Source organism: Centroberyx affinis, unplaced genomic scaffold (assembly GCF_046629955.1).
Source record: "Centroberyx affinis isolate AG114_WGS23_722 - 3 ecotype Tasmania unplaced genomic scaffold, CSIRO-AGI_Caff_v1 ptg002578l_1, whole genome shotgun sequence".
Classification (NCBI taxonomy): Eukaryota; Metazoa; Chordata; class Actinopteri; order Beryciformes; family Berycidae; genus Centroberyx; species Centroberyx affinis.
This window is the reverse complement of record NW_027280784.1, coordinates 89,537-103,581: the sequence shown is the minus strand read 5'-3', so window position 1 is coordinate 103,581 and position 14,045 is coordinate 89,537. Positions and strand designations below refer to the sequence as shown.

The 14,045-nt window shown below is 41.8% G+C and overlaps 2 protein-coding genes across 2 annotated transcripts; one reads left to right on the top strand and one right to left on the bottom strand.

Moving 5' to 3' along the window:
• Positions 1-330: 330 nt before the first annotated feature.
• On the top strand, positions 331-2,640 carry LOC139656915 (zinc finger protein 135-like). The gene has a single exon (XM_071534556.1). The coding sequence runs from the start codon at positions 331-333 to the stop codon at positions 1,885-1,887; it is 1,557 nt and encodes a 518-aa protein (XP_071390657.1). The 3' UTR covers positions 1,888-2,640.
• A 3,083-nt stretch (positions 2,641-5,723) lies between these two features.
• Positions 5,724-7,827, bottom strand: LOC139656914 (hydroxycarboxylic acid receptor 2-like). The gene is made up of 2 exons (XM_071534555.1): positions 7,417-7,827; positions 5,724-6,380 (listed from the first exon to the last, which is right to left on the bottom strand). Exons 1-2 carry the CDS (start codon positions 7,825-7,827, stop codon positions 5,724-5,726), a joined length of 1,068 nt encoding a protein of 355 aa, XP_071390656.1.
• Between the last annotated feature and the right edge of the window lie 6,218 nt (positions 7,828-14,045).

The window sequence follows — 14,045 nt, the reverse complement described above, 5'->3', positions numbered from 1 at the left end:
CCAGTTAATTAGCTCATATTTGCCCAGTTAGCCATCTCACTTCAGTCCCATTTGACCAACATAAGCCTATCCCAGTTTAAAACTATCCCACTTAAACAACACCAATCTCAGTCATCCAGCGCAAAACTACTTTCCTTAACCAAGACGACCAAAAGACAAGGAAAAAGAAATAAAACAGGCAGAAATAGAAGATGTGGAAGAAATAGATGAGAAGAGAGCATGAGGACTACTGGACTTTAAAATCAACCAATGAACATCTGACTAACCTGCTGACCCGACCCTGTCCTCACATGGAAACGTGAAATCTCAAGTACAGAAAAAAACAACAACATGCAAACTCCAGCAGCAGAGGAACCATACAGCTGTATTGTCTGCGGGGAAAGGTTCCGGAAAGTTGTGCATTTGAAAAACCACCTGGTGAAACACGAAGGCGACGATCCCTTTCAGTGCCACGTTTGCCCTGAAAGGTTTGGCTCGAGCCGAGACTTGAGGCTTCATACGAGCGTTCACGCTGGAGAGAAGACATTCAGTCGCAGCGTCAGCAACGTAGGAGAACTGGTGAAAACAGAATCTGAGGAGGACAGTGATGGAGTCGCTAAAACAGAATCGGAAGTGGAAGAGTTCGGCGTGGTTAAATCCGAATCTAACGGACCAGTGGAAATTGTTAACAGAGAACAGATAAAAAAGGAGGGAGAGGACTATGGGCTATCAAAACCAGTCAGTGAGCGCCTGAGTGTCCTCTCCTGCCTCCATGCACAGAAAACAGTCTGTAAAGAGGAGGTTCAACAGAGGAGTCCCAGTCTGGAGCAGGAGGACCCAGAGAACTTGCAGATTAAAGAAGAACCAGAGGAACTTTTGACAAGTCAGGAGGGAAAGCAGCTTCAAGGTCTGGAGGATGCTGGTATCACTGACTCCAATTTGACAGTAATCTGTATCAAAAGTGACTCAGATCAAGATCGAACCCAATCCTCACATCTTCCACACATCCAAACCAACACTCAGATCGCAGAGGAATCCAGTTCCACCCAAAGAAATGTCACTAACTCAACGGCAACGTTGAACTGGACGGCTGTAAAGCATCAGACTTGTACAAACGAAACGGCAGAGGACATCAAGATGCATCCGTACAAATGCGGCGTCTGCGGTAAAGGATTCCGCGTCAGGCGAGTTAGAGATCTGGAACAACACGCCAGGAGCCACGTGGAAAAGAAACCCTTCCACTGCGTCGTCTGCAACAGAAAATTCAGCTCAGTCTCCAAAGTGACCGCTCACATCAAAGAACACCTGGGAGAGAAACTTTACGGCTGCGACGTCTGCGGTGCCAGGTTCACCCAGAACAGCAGCCTGAAGCAGCACGTCAAGACTCACACCAGAGCGAATCCGTTCACCTGCGGCGTCTGCGGAAGCGGATTCCCTACCGACACGAGCCTCGAGCTTCACATGAGGACGCACTCGAGCGACAGGCCGCACGGCTGCGGTGTCTGTGGTAAGAGATTCAACCACAAGCAAAGCCTGACGGTTCACGCGAGAACGCACACGGGGGAAAAACCATACCGCTGCAGCGTCTGTGAGAAAGACTACAGCAAGAAACAAGACCTGACGCGACACATGAGGGTGCACACCGGGGAAAAACCGTACGGCTGCTCCGTCTGCGGTAAAAGATTCACTCAGCCGGGAAACCGGAGGATTCACATGATGAGGATGCACAGCGGGGAGCGAACACATGGAGGCGCCACCTGCGGGGCGGGATTCAGCCTTAAAAGTCATCTGGATCATCATGTCGGAGGTCACGCTGTAGAGACGTCAACTGAACGGGCAAAACCAGAAGCCGAGGCAAAGAAACATTCTACATCTGTAGAAAATGTGGCACAATCTATGCAACCCTGAAATAACTTAACTTTGCTAGCTCAAATATGGCAAAATCAACTGAAAGTAATGAGAATACATTGCTAAATTTGGGTAATCCCTTGGATTATGTTTCTGATTACAGTTATAAAGAGGTATTTAGTAACTGTAATGGAATACATTTTTAAAGTGATCTACCCAATGCTGGTTGTCAGCCAATGATAATGCAGGCACCCCTTGGGCCAATCAGGGACGAGTTACATCTTCCCTCCAAATTTAATCAAAATCAGACCGATGGTGTTGTGAAGCAGTTTGAAATTGAAGTTTGAAATTTTGACTTTTAATTACAGCGCCTCCACCAGGCTAAACAGTGTGAAGTGTAAACACAGAACTGAAATTAGTCATTCCTTTTTTTTGTCAAGTTTTGTCAAAATCACCCTGGCAGTGTCTGAGACGTTAGGTTTGGGTTTGAAATTTTGACTTGTAATTATAGCGCCCTCTACAGGCCAATCAGTGTAATTTGTAATGAGAGCTGAAAACTTCTCTGTGCTCATTGAACTGTAGTCATATTGTTAAATGTTGGGAGTGTAAAACAGCTTCTGAAGTAACATGAAGAGGCTTCAACTAGGTATAAGTGTTCAAGTTGTCAGTTCAAGATTTCTCTTTTAAATGTATTTATTATACAGAGATCATTATACACATTGTTGGATGTTTGTTTTGTGCCTTTGGGAACAAAAGGGTGTTACTTTTAATTTTTGCCTCTGTCAGCTTGACAGTTGACAAACAACTACTCTGAAAACATTTCTCTTTTGCACAGCACACACGGACAGAATATCTTGCATACATTTTACATTGATAAATATTAAATCACTTTCTTTCATAATTAATGTTGTATAATGTTACTTGTTTTTACTCCGCCCATAGCATACCTCATTATGTAGATGAGGTAAATGCTGACACTCCCATGATGCTCTCATCCCCCTGACTTTCAGATGCAAGTTAGGTGCAAATATAGATCAATTCCATCAATTAATCCCACACCCTCCAGAGGTATAAATACGTTGAATTTTGAGTGTTCTGGTGAACCCTCAAGATTAAATATATACCGTGACCTGTGGTGAGCGCTCGGACTTAAACTATCTCAAAGAGAGAGTATGAGGCTGACACACAGTGACACTAAACCACACACAACAACAAGCAACACGAGTGTCTGGGTTTTAAATCAATATGCAAGCTGGTTTATTAAGCAGAGTGAAAGAATATACCCACAGCTCAAAAGGTTTTCCTTCTAGTTGTATAAAAGCATACCAAATGTAAGGAGTAGGAGGAGGAGGCATATAAAGGTTAAAAATAAAAATGAGTAAAATGGATAAAAAATGAATATGAATACAAACATAAAAATGAATTTTACAGTCAATGAAGGACAAGAGTGTAAATATGGAAATGAAATCCCTGTCATGTTTGATTCAATAAGCTGTAACATTTTCTGTCATATTCCATATGGAGAAGCCAGGCCTTCCTCACCCAGGCTTTTTTTTTGAAGAATACCATGAAGAAGAAGAACATATCAGTGCAGAATGAATATGTATCATTTTTGCAAAAAAAAAATTCTGACACATCAAGGAAGAACTCATAAAGAACTCATAAATAAAAAATATATAATAATTATAAAATAATAATAAAGAAATTACATAAAAGTTAAGTAGGTGGTAGAGATTATATAAAGGGATAAGTTCTTTGTATTTTCAACCAACGCAGTGACTTTTTTCGTTGTCTACTTCCTTTTCATTTATTTCTTTAGGTGATTTAACACCGGCTCTGTGTCGCCACATCTGTAAGGTAACAAAGTGTAACTAACGTTAGGTGTTTCTTTTATGACTAGAAAGATAGACGGACATTGAAGTCAGGTAGAAGTCCAGTGTTTCCCCTGTATCTACTGTGGCGGGCTGCCATGGTAAGATCATGACATGCCATGCTTAAAATATTTTCAAAATAATTATGTTTTTGGCTTAAATGGTCTCACTTGGTAAGCTAAACTGCTGTTAGAACCAGTTTCTAGGCGCTGCTGCTGAAACGTCGCGGACAGAGCGAGAGAAACACACAGACCAAGAGGCCGAAGCCACGGGTGAATTTTGAATCCAATAAGGAAGTGGCTGAAAGCTGCAGTTCCTGTAATGTCCACTAGGGTCGGCTCCAAAAAGACTCTAAATCCCGCCCAACTCCATTCATGTCAATGGGACCACAGCACAACTTCTCACTCAAAATATAAAGTCAATAATTTTCAATAACAGTCAATAACAAGAGATTATGGGCTCAGTAGCTAATTTCACTTCTTCTAATATGTGTCCGTATGGCGATTTTCAAAATAACCGCGTCATTAACGGAATATAACGGTTATAAAACGGGTCTGTTTTCCGAGCGATTGACAGGTCGCCTGTCCAGTGATCGCGCAGCTCGCCGATCACGGACCAATAGCAGGCGGCGCTGCGGCTCTGTGGGAAACCCCCGGTCTCACGCTAGCTGCTCCGGCTCCAAAAACTGTCAACATGGCGGCACTTTTGGCTTCAAAACGGCCCTTCAGAAACCTGTGGGTGACGTCACACTCACTACGTCCATCTTTTTTTACAGTCTATGACACAGACACACTGCTGCCCATAATATTTCTATAATCATTCAGTCATTTACTATAGGACAATAACTGCTGTGGGCGTGTTTCTCCCCCGGACCGTGCCGCCACTGTAAGAAAAAAAATCGAGGGGAAACACTGAAGTCTGAGTACGGAACAACAGCCAGTGTTTTGTTACAAGGCTGCTTTCACTCTTTGATTTGATTCGCTCATGTTATGATAGGTCCGGTACAGTGAGGGTCGTATTAGTATCGGCTGGTCTAAGCACAGAAACACAGCGATGTAAACCTGGCAGTGCGTTGTGATTCCAAAATAATTTACCGGCCAACCGGCCGGTGACCCCATTTTATTTTTCCACCAAACCCAAAATTTACCCGCATTTGGCGCTCGGCGGGTGTTAATTTTGGACCCTGGCGTCGAGATCACGTTTCCTCTCCGCTTGAAGTAAAAAAAAAACTTGTCAAACATGCAAGAGGAGTTTGTTACAAATAAAAAACCAACAAGGTCTTTGCTGAAAGTTATGTGAGATCTCATACTGGATTGAGAGGCTTTAGCTGCCGGGTGTAGCTGATGGGTATTTCAATCGGAATAGATATTTTTATGGCATAGAATTCCCTTTTGGCTTTTTATTTAAGTTCACTGACGGCTAACTACGACATTTACTACTTTGGATTTTTTGTTAGGGTTAGGTTGCTCTCTCTTTCTCTCTCTTTCTCTCTCTCTCCCTCTCTCTCCCCCAACCCTGACAGAGTGAGACCGATGGCGAGCCAGTTGTCCTCTCAAGTGTGACAGTCCCATATAAGGGATTATGACCCCACCTCCTTTCAGTCTAATGTGAAAATGAGTAGACGAGCTTTCAGGTTCCTCTGTTCTACTTTTCTTTATTAGATGAGCTGATTGTGATGAAAACAATAAAAACTAGAAGGGCACTCGGAGAGTGCAGACCTCCGCCAAGGTTCGTGCTATTATTGCTTGTTCGTGAGTCAGATCCGGATCCGCTCCAAAATTTAATGGGTTCTTCCTTGGCCCATGCTACACCCTTCCACAAAGTTTCGGGCCAGTAGTTTTTCCGTAATCATGCTAATAGACAAACAAACAAACGGCACCGAAAACATAACCTCCTTGTTGGAGGTAAAAATCACACACAAGCAGACTGTTGCTTTTTCAGCAAGCACACTCATATTTTCTCCTGATGTAATTATTATTCTAGTGGAATGGCGTTATTACATCGCCTCGCTCCGTCTGTCCGCCCTCATGGTTCCTGCTGCATCATCGACTGAGTTCCAGATGAGGAGGCCGCGGCCTCGCCATCGCTCACCTCCTGACCGCAGCGCAGGGCGGCGGGCAGCAAGCTGCAGAGCGCCTTCCTGAACATGGAGCTGGAGAAGCAGTAGATGACGGGATCCAGGGCCGAGTTCAGGAAGTTCAGGCCCAACGACACGATGGTGAGCTTGGTGAAGGTGTTGAACAAGTCACAGTCCCACGACCGGTACGATCTGATGATCCACAGCCCGATGGTCGTCAGCGTCCCGGGCAGGAAACACACCACAAACACCCCGACGATCACGGCGCACACCCGCATCGCCCTGCGCACCTTCTGAGACTTGTCCATCTGCCGCCGCCGCAGGATGCAGGAGATCCGGGCGGAGCAGAACAACAGCATGGCCAGCGGGATGAAAAACTCCAGCACCGACAGGATCCGGTGCATCCCGACCAGGATGATGATGGCCCGCGACGACTCGCTGTAGGAAGTGAAGAAGCGGCACTGGGTGTTGTTACCGCTGTTCTGGATATGGTTGTAGACCAGCATGGGAACCCAAGGACCAATCATCAGCAGCCAGAGGAAAGCCGCCACGAACCCAGCCTGCTTCTTGTTCATGCGGTTGAACCAGTGATGGGGGTGGACGACCTGGAAGAAGAGGAGAATGAAAAAGAGAGTTTAGATAGTTTATAATATAACAAGACTGTAGAAAGACTGAATACGACACTTCCTGCTGGGTCACAAACTGAAGACTGATCAACAAACTGGGTCACCTGACCAAGGGAATCTGATGTTGAAAGACCTGAAACACGCAGTGACTCCACTTTACTTCAATGATGATACAAGAGCAATACAAGGACAGATTGGTGTTTTAGGAGGATTTCTCAGAGGCAGAGCTGCTCTGGATGCAGAAATGTTCTGATTGGTTGAGTTAGACCTAAGTGGGCGGAGCCAAAAAAAGTTTTTCTGACTAAGTAACATTAGATGGTAGCCCAGTGAAAAAGACAAGAGGTAAGAGGGGAAGAAGCTAATATTATGAAGCCTAGCGCTCTGCTACTAACTGAAAAAAATACAATCTAGCCATACTAAGTTATCTAGGTTAGCAAGTTAGCTAGCTGACCTTCAAGTTCAAACTAGCCATACTAGCCTAAAGCTAGCTAGGTAAGCTAGTTGCTAGCTGCTGACTTTCAACATCATGAATGAATTGTGGTCTATATGTTTTATTCATACTTTGACCAGAGTTACTTCTTTGCCTTTGGAGTTTGTCAGTTAGCTAACTTGTACTTGTAATTTTCTAGTTCTTTGACTCCGCCCACTAAGGTTTAATTCAACCAATCATATTATTTCTGGCTGTAGACCAGCTCCACATCTGACAAAGGTCCTGGGTCGGATTGTAACCCAGGAGGTCGCGCCCACATAGACCACTGAGCCACCGGGACGCCCCATCTGAGAAATGTTTATGGAACTAGCGTAAATTTTTGGCCAATGTAGACTCCAACTTAACAGCCCCAACCTGCCAAATTATAGATAGGGAAAATCCAGGTGAAGACTAACTGCCTGTCATGCCTCTTGATTCATGTAATTCCACCCTGATGATAAGATATTGGACTTAAGATACTGTAAATAGGTGAGTTGGGTAAGCTTGGCTCAAATGAACTTAATAGAATGTAAAGTCTTTCTCCACCTTAAAGTAGCGGTAGATGGCCACCACAGTCATGAGGCCGATGCTGGCTGAGCGGTTGGCGAACATCAGGAAGAGGTTGATGTGGCACAAGCCGTCTCCAAACATCCAGTGGCCCCTGATCAAGGCATCGATGTTCAGTGGCACACTCACTAGTACCAGGAAGTCAGCGATCACCAGGTTGAACAGGAACAAGTTGTTGGGATTCCAGGTCTTCAGTCGGAAGCAGAAGATCCACAGGGCGACAGCGTTTCCCAGCAGCCCCAGCACCACGATGACGACGCTGGTGAGGATGGCCGGCAGTTTCAGGTACTCCAGGTGATCTCCTAGCTGTGATTGGCAATCACCGGCAGGAGGTCGGGTCGTGAAGTCTGGCATCATGGTGGTGAAGTTGCTGCTAAGCTCCGGCAGCATTTTGGCAAAATTGAGCTCTTACGTTGTCTCTTAGATTAAAATGATGTTGTGTTGGTCAGTTCTGTCTAGACAGAGCAGCTTGGTCAAGCTAACAAGAGAACAAGTCACTCAGTTTGGTGGCAAATTTTGGTAAAACAACCAAAAGGAAGTCCTTTTTTATGAAAATGGTGGGTTTGGTATCAAACACTGTGGCGCCACACTGAGGAAAGCTCAGAGATGGAGCGTATTCAGGACATCTGACTCCTGCCTTCTTATTTTCACCTTCTTCCTTATTTCAGGAGCATGAAAGCTGTTGAAAAGAAACAGATAAGAGTTGTGTTTGTATGTTGAGCAGTTCCACTTTTTCAGGGGTCAGAATTTTGGAGAAAAATTGAATTTGCACTTTAGGAACATCAGCTCAAAGTGTGACAGAGTGACAAACAAGCCTTTCGTGTCAAAATCAATGTAGACATTTCATCTGAAAAAATGTTTTAGTTATTAATAATCAACATCTATTTTTAAGAGCAGTTTAAAGATGCTATAATGTTGTTCATGGACATCTGTCATATCAGTCAAATTAAACAAACATTCCCCAAATTAAACATGGCTATTCGTATTAGAAAACTACAAAAATATAAAAAATATATAAGTATAGTATATAATAGTATACAATACTGTAATAATAAGCTGTCAAACAATAATTCAGGAAACATACGCTGCCAGTCAAAAGTTCAGACCCACCTGACTGAATGTTCTGTGTTTCTCATTCGCTTAAAGTCATTTTGATCTACAGTCTTCTGCTTAAATGCTTGAAATGAGTTTCTTAGACAAATATAAATAGTGAAGTTGATCCTATGTATGAATTTCTTTCCAAAGCCTTTGCCTTTCCATCAAGGCAAAGGGCGGCTACTTTAAAGAATCTAAAATATAAGATTGTAAGATTTGTTTAACACTTTTTTGGTTGCTGCATAATTCCATTTGTGTTATTTCATAGTTTTGATGTCTTTACTTTTATTCTAACATGTGGAAAATAGTAAAAAAAATAAAGAAAAATGCGTGTGTCCAAACCTTTGACTGGTAGTATATGTTTCCTGCATTTCTTTTTGACACTGAAAAATAAATAACTTGCATTTAATGGCCGTTTTGACTGGAAAAGTCTCTGACTGTTGCACAGAACTGTATATACATGAATACCAAATACATCAAAATATTTTAGACAAACCAATTATATGAATAAACGTGGTTTAAAATATATACGAAAATAATCTGTGTAAACTAAATATGCTAAGGTAATCTATGTACGCTAAATATATTGTTAAATTTATCTAATAAAATGTACGTACCAGTAGACATGTAGGTTTACATATACATATAGGTTGAATATAAAGTTATTTGTCTCACCAGTATGTATTGTATTGTGTGATGGTTTCTGCAGCAGGTGTTGGACGGGATGGACGGGTGTATTTATGGGGTTGACTTGTTGTTCTCAGGAGCTTTCATCACGCCCGTGCTGACCGTCAGCCGTTACCACACCGGCACACTGTAAAAAATGAATCCTAAACTCAGTTAACTTGGTTATCAAGTGTCTCAGACTTGCAAATTTATGGTAAGCCAGATAATGTCCAATCAAAACCATAGGAGAGACCAATCAATTTGATTCTGTACATTTCTTATTATACGTGTCCCATATGTTATTATACACATGATAAGCAACATTTCTTATCATATGTGTAAAATAAGAAGTATGTGTTATCATACGTGTATTACATAAAATGGAACATGTATGATAAGAGCGTCTTATCATACATGTGGAGAACTGTTCAGCGTTGGCGGAGGTTTGTGCTCCTCTAGATTGACAGTTGACAGAGAGGGCTGCAACTAATGATTATTTTATTATCCATTAATCTATCAATGACTTTTTCGATTAATCAATCAATCATTTACTCTATAAAATGTCTAAAATAATGACAAATGTCGTCTCAGTTCCCAGAGTCCAAAGTGATTCTTCAGGTTTCTTCCTCAGTCTGACCAGCAGAGAAAAAAAAAAAGGATTCATTTAATAAAAAGATGAAACACAAAAAAGCAAATCTGTGAAGCTGGAACCAACAAATGTTTGGTATATATACTGATAAATGACTAACACTATTTATCATTTATCAACATTATAATTGATTCATTTTCTGTTGATCGATTAATCGATAATTAACAAATCGTTTCACCACTAGTAGAGAGACAAGAAGAATGAGAGAGAGAGAGGGATGACCGTGACAAATGTCCAGCGCTGGATTCAAACCCTCGACATCGCAGTTTCATGGTTCAAACCTTAGCCACCAGAGCCGGGACGCCCCTCAAAATAATCATATCGAGGACCCTAATTTAGTCCACATTAGAGCCACAGACCCCCATTTGATGAGATTTTGTCTCTCTAACCCAAATCTGAGAATATTTTTATTGTCAGATATGATTTTGTCCAGAACTCCATGACTGTCTGTATTGTAGGTAGAGAGATAACAGAGAAACTGATCAAAACAGTCATTCCTCTACATTCTCTAACTGTGTTAAATTCTAGTAAATGAAATAATGCTTAATTTTAATGATTCATCAATTTGCTGCGGACCCCCTGGAACTCCCTCAAGGACCCCTGATGGTCCCAGACCCCAAGTTGAGAACCACTGCTGTAAACATCTCAGAACATGTTACATTATCATAAAACAAGTTCATGCTGACACTTCAGCACTGCATTAGTAATAATTTGACTTCAAAAATTAAAGTCACTTTTTTGTAGCCTGGGTGCTGCTGGGTAAAATGTTGTCACATTTCCTCTCAGTCTGCAGCTCAGGATTTCAACAGGCATTCAAACGACAGGATCAATATACAAAAGTAAAAACTGATTCAGGAAGTTCTGAAGTCACCACTAGCCTGATCACATGACTGGTTTTCCACAGAAGACGTGTGGTTTGCCTTGCAGACCTCTGAGTATTTCTTAAGTAAAGTAAGCTTCCGTCATAAAGGTTCCATGTTATTCAGTTTACGTGATTCAGTTCAGCTTTGCTCCAAGTTTTGTCAAAATCACCCTGGCAGTGTCTGAGACATTAGGTTTGGGTTTGAAATTTTGACTTGTAATTATAGCGCCCTCTACAGGCCAATCGGTGTAATTTGTAATGAGAGCTGAAAACTTCTCTGTGCTCATTGAACTGTAGTCATATTGTTAAATGTTGGGAGTGTAAAACAGCTTCTGAAGTAACATGAGGAGGCTTCAACTAGCTATGAGTGTTCAAGTTGTCAGTTCAAGATTTCTCTTTTAAATGTATTTATTATACAGTGATCATTATACACATTGTTGGATGTTTGTTTTGTGCCTTTGGGAACAAAAGGGTGTTACTTTTAATTTTTGCCTCTGTCAGCTTGATAGTTGACAAACAACTGCTCTGAAAACATTTCTCTTTTGCACAGCACACACAGACAGAATATCTTGCATACATTTTACATTGATAAATATTAAATCACTTTCTTTGATAATTAATGTTGTATAATGTTACTTGTTTCTACTCCGCCCATAGCATACCTCATTATGTAGATGAGGTAAATGCTGACACTCCCATGATGCTCTCATCCCCCTGACCTTCAGATGCAAATTAAGTGCAAATATAGATCAATTCCATCAATTAATCCCACACCCTCCAGAGGTATAAATACGTTGAATTTTGAGTGTTCTGGTGAACCCTCAAGATTAAATATATACCGTGACCTGTGGTGAGCGCTCGGACTTAAACTATCTCAAAGAGAGAGTATGAGGCTGACACACAGTGACACTAAATCACACACAACAACAAGCAACACGAGTGTCTGGGTTTTATATCAATATGCAAGCTGGTTTATTAAGCAGAGTGAAAGAATATACCCACAGCTCAAAAGGTTTTCCTTCTAGTTGTATGAAAGCATACCAAATGTAAGGAGTAGGAGGAGGAGGCATATAAAGGTTAAAAATAAAAATGAGTAAAATGGATAAAAAATGAATATGAATACAAACATAAAAATGAATTTTACAGTCAATGAAGGACAAGAGTGTAAATATGGAAATTAAATCCCTGTCATGTTTGATTCAATAAGCTGTAACATTTTCTGTCATATTCCATATGGAGAAGCCAGGCCTTCCTCACCCAGGCTTTTTTTTTGAAGAATACCATGAAGAAGAAGAACGTATCAGTGCATAATGAATATGTATCATTTTTGCAAAAAAAAAATTCTGACACATCAAGGAAGAACTCATAAAGAACTCATAAATAAAAAATATATAATAATTATAAAATAATAATAAAGAAATTACATAAAAGTTAAGTAGGTGGTAGAGATTATATAAAGGGATAAGTTCTTTGTATTTTCAACCAACGCAGATCCCCTCTGTGACTTTTTTCGTTGTCTACTTCTTCCTTTTCATTTATTTCTTTAGGTGATTTAACACCGGCTCTGTGTCGCCACATCTGTAAGGTAACAAAGTGTAACTAACGCTAGGTGTTTCTTTTATGACTAGAAAGATAGACGGACGTTGAAGTCAGGTAGAAGTCCAGTGTTTCCCCTGTATCTACTGTGGCGGGCTGCCATGGTAAGATCATGACATGCCATGCTTAAAATATTTTCAAAATAATTATGTTTTTAGCTTAAATTGTCTCACTTGGTAGGCTAAACTGCTGTTAGAACCAGTTTCTAGGCGCTGCTGCTGAAACGTCGCGGACAGAGCGAGAGAAACACACAGACCAAGAGGCCGAAGCCACGGGTGAATTTTGAATCCAATAAGGAAGTGGCTGAAAGCTGCAGTTCCTTTAACTTCCACTAGGGGCGCCTCCAAAAAGACTCTAAATCCCGCCCAACTCCATTCATGTCAATGGGACCACGGCACAACTTCTCACTCAAAATATAAAGTCAATAATTTTCAATAACAGTCAATAACAAGAGATTATGGGCTCAGTAGCTAATTTCACTTCTTCTAATATGTGACCATATGGCGATTTTTAAAATAACTGCGTCATTAACGGAATATAACGGTTATAAAACGGGTCTGTTTTCCGAGTGATTGACAGGTCGCCTGTCCAGTGATCGCGCAGCTCGCCGATCACGGACCAATAGCAGGCGGCGCTGCGGCTCTGTGGGAAACCCCCGGTCTCACGCTAGCTGCTCCGGCTCCAAAAACTGTCAACATGGCGGCACTTTTGGCTTCAAAACGGCCCTTCAGAAACCTGTGGGTGACGTCACACTCACTACGTCCATCTTTTTTTACAGTCTATGACACAGACACACTGCTGCCCATAATATTTCTATAATCATTCAGTCATTTACTATAGGACAATAACTGCTGTGGGCGTGTTTCTCCCCCGGACCGTGCCGCCGCTGTAAGAAAAAAAATCGAGGGGAAACACTGAAGTCTGAGTACGGAACAACAGCCAGTGTTTTGTTACAAGGCTGCTTTCACTCTTTGATTTGATTCGCTCATGTTATGATAGGTCCGGTACAGTGAGGGTCGTATTAGTATCGGCTGGTCTAAGCACAGAAACACAGCGATGTAAACCTGGCAGTGCGTTGTGATTCCAAAATAATTTACCGGCCAACCGGCCGGTGACCCCATTTTATTTTTCCACCAAACCCAAAATTTACCCGCATTTGGCGCTCGGCGGGTGTTAATTTTGGACCCTGGCGTCGAGATCACGTTTCCTCTCCGCTTGAAGTAAAAAACAAAAACATGTCAAACATGCAAGAGGAGTTTGTTACAAATAAAAAACCAACAAGGTCTTTGCTGAAAGTTATGTGAGATCTCATACTGGATTGAGAGGCTTTAGCTGCCGGGTGTAGCTGATGGGTATTTCAATCGGAATATTTTTATGGCATAGAATTCCCTTTTGGCTTTTTATTTAAGTTCACTGACGGCTAACTACGACATTTACTACTTTGGATTTTTTGTTAGGGTTAGGTTGCTCTCTCTTTCTTTCTCTTTCTCTCTCTCTCCCTCTCTCTCCCCCAACCCTGACAGAGTGAGACCGATGGCGAGCCAGTTGTCCTCTCAAGTGTGACAGTCCCATATAAGGGATTATGACCCCACCTCCTTTCAGTCTCATGTGAAAATGAGTAGAGGAGCTTTCAGGTTCCTCTGTTCTACTTTTCTTTATTAGATGAGCTGATTGTGATGAAAACAATAAAAAAAATCACACACAAGCAGACTGTTGCTTTTTCAGCAAGCACACTCATAT

Excerpts from the sequence above, each read along its gene's own strand:
- LOC139656915 (XM_071534556.1), top strand. The coding sequence starts at position 331 with ATGCAAACTCCAGCAGCAGAGGAACCATACAGCTGTATTGTCTGCGGG.
- LOC139656914 (XM_071534555.1), bottom strand. The coding sequence starts at position 7,827 with ATGCTGCCGGAGCTTAGCAGCAACTTCACCACCATGATGCCAGACTTC. Across the intron at positions 6,381-7,416 it reads CCATCTACCGCTACTTTAAG|GTCGTCCACCCCCATCACTG; the intron begins GTGGAGAAAGAC and ends CTCTTCTTCCAG.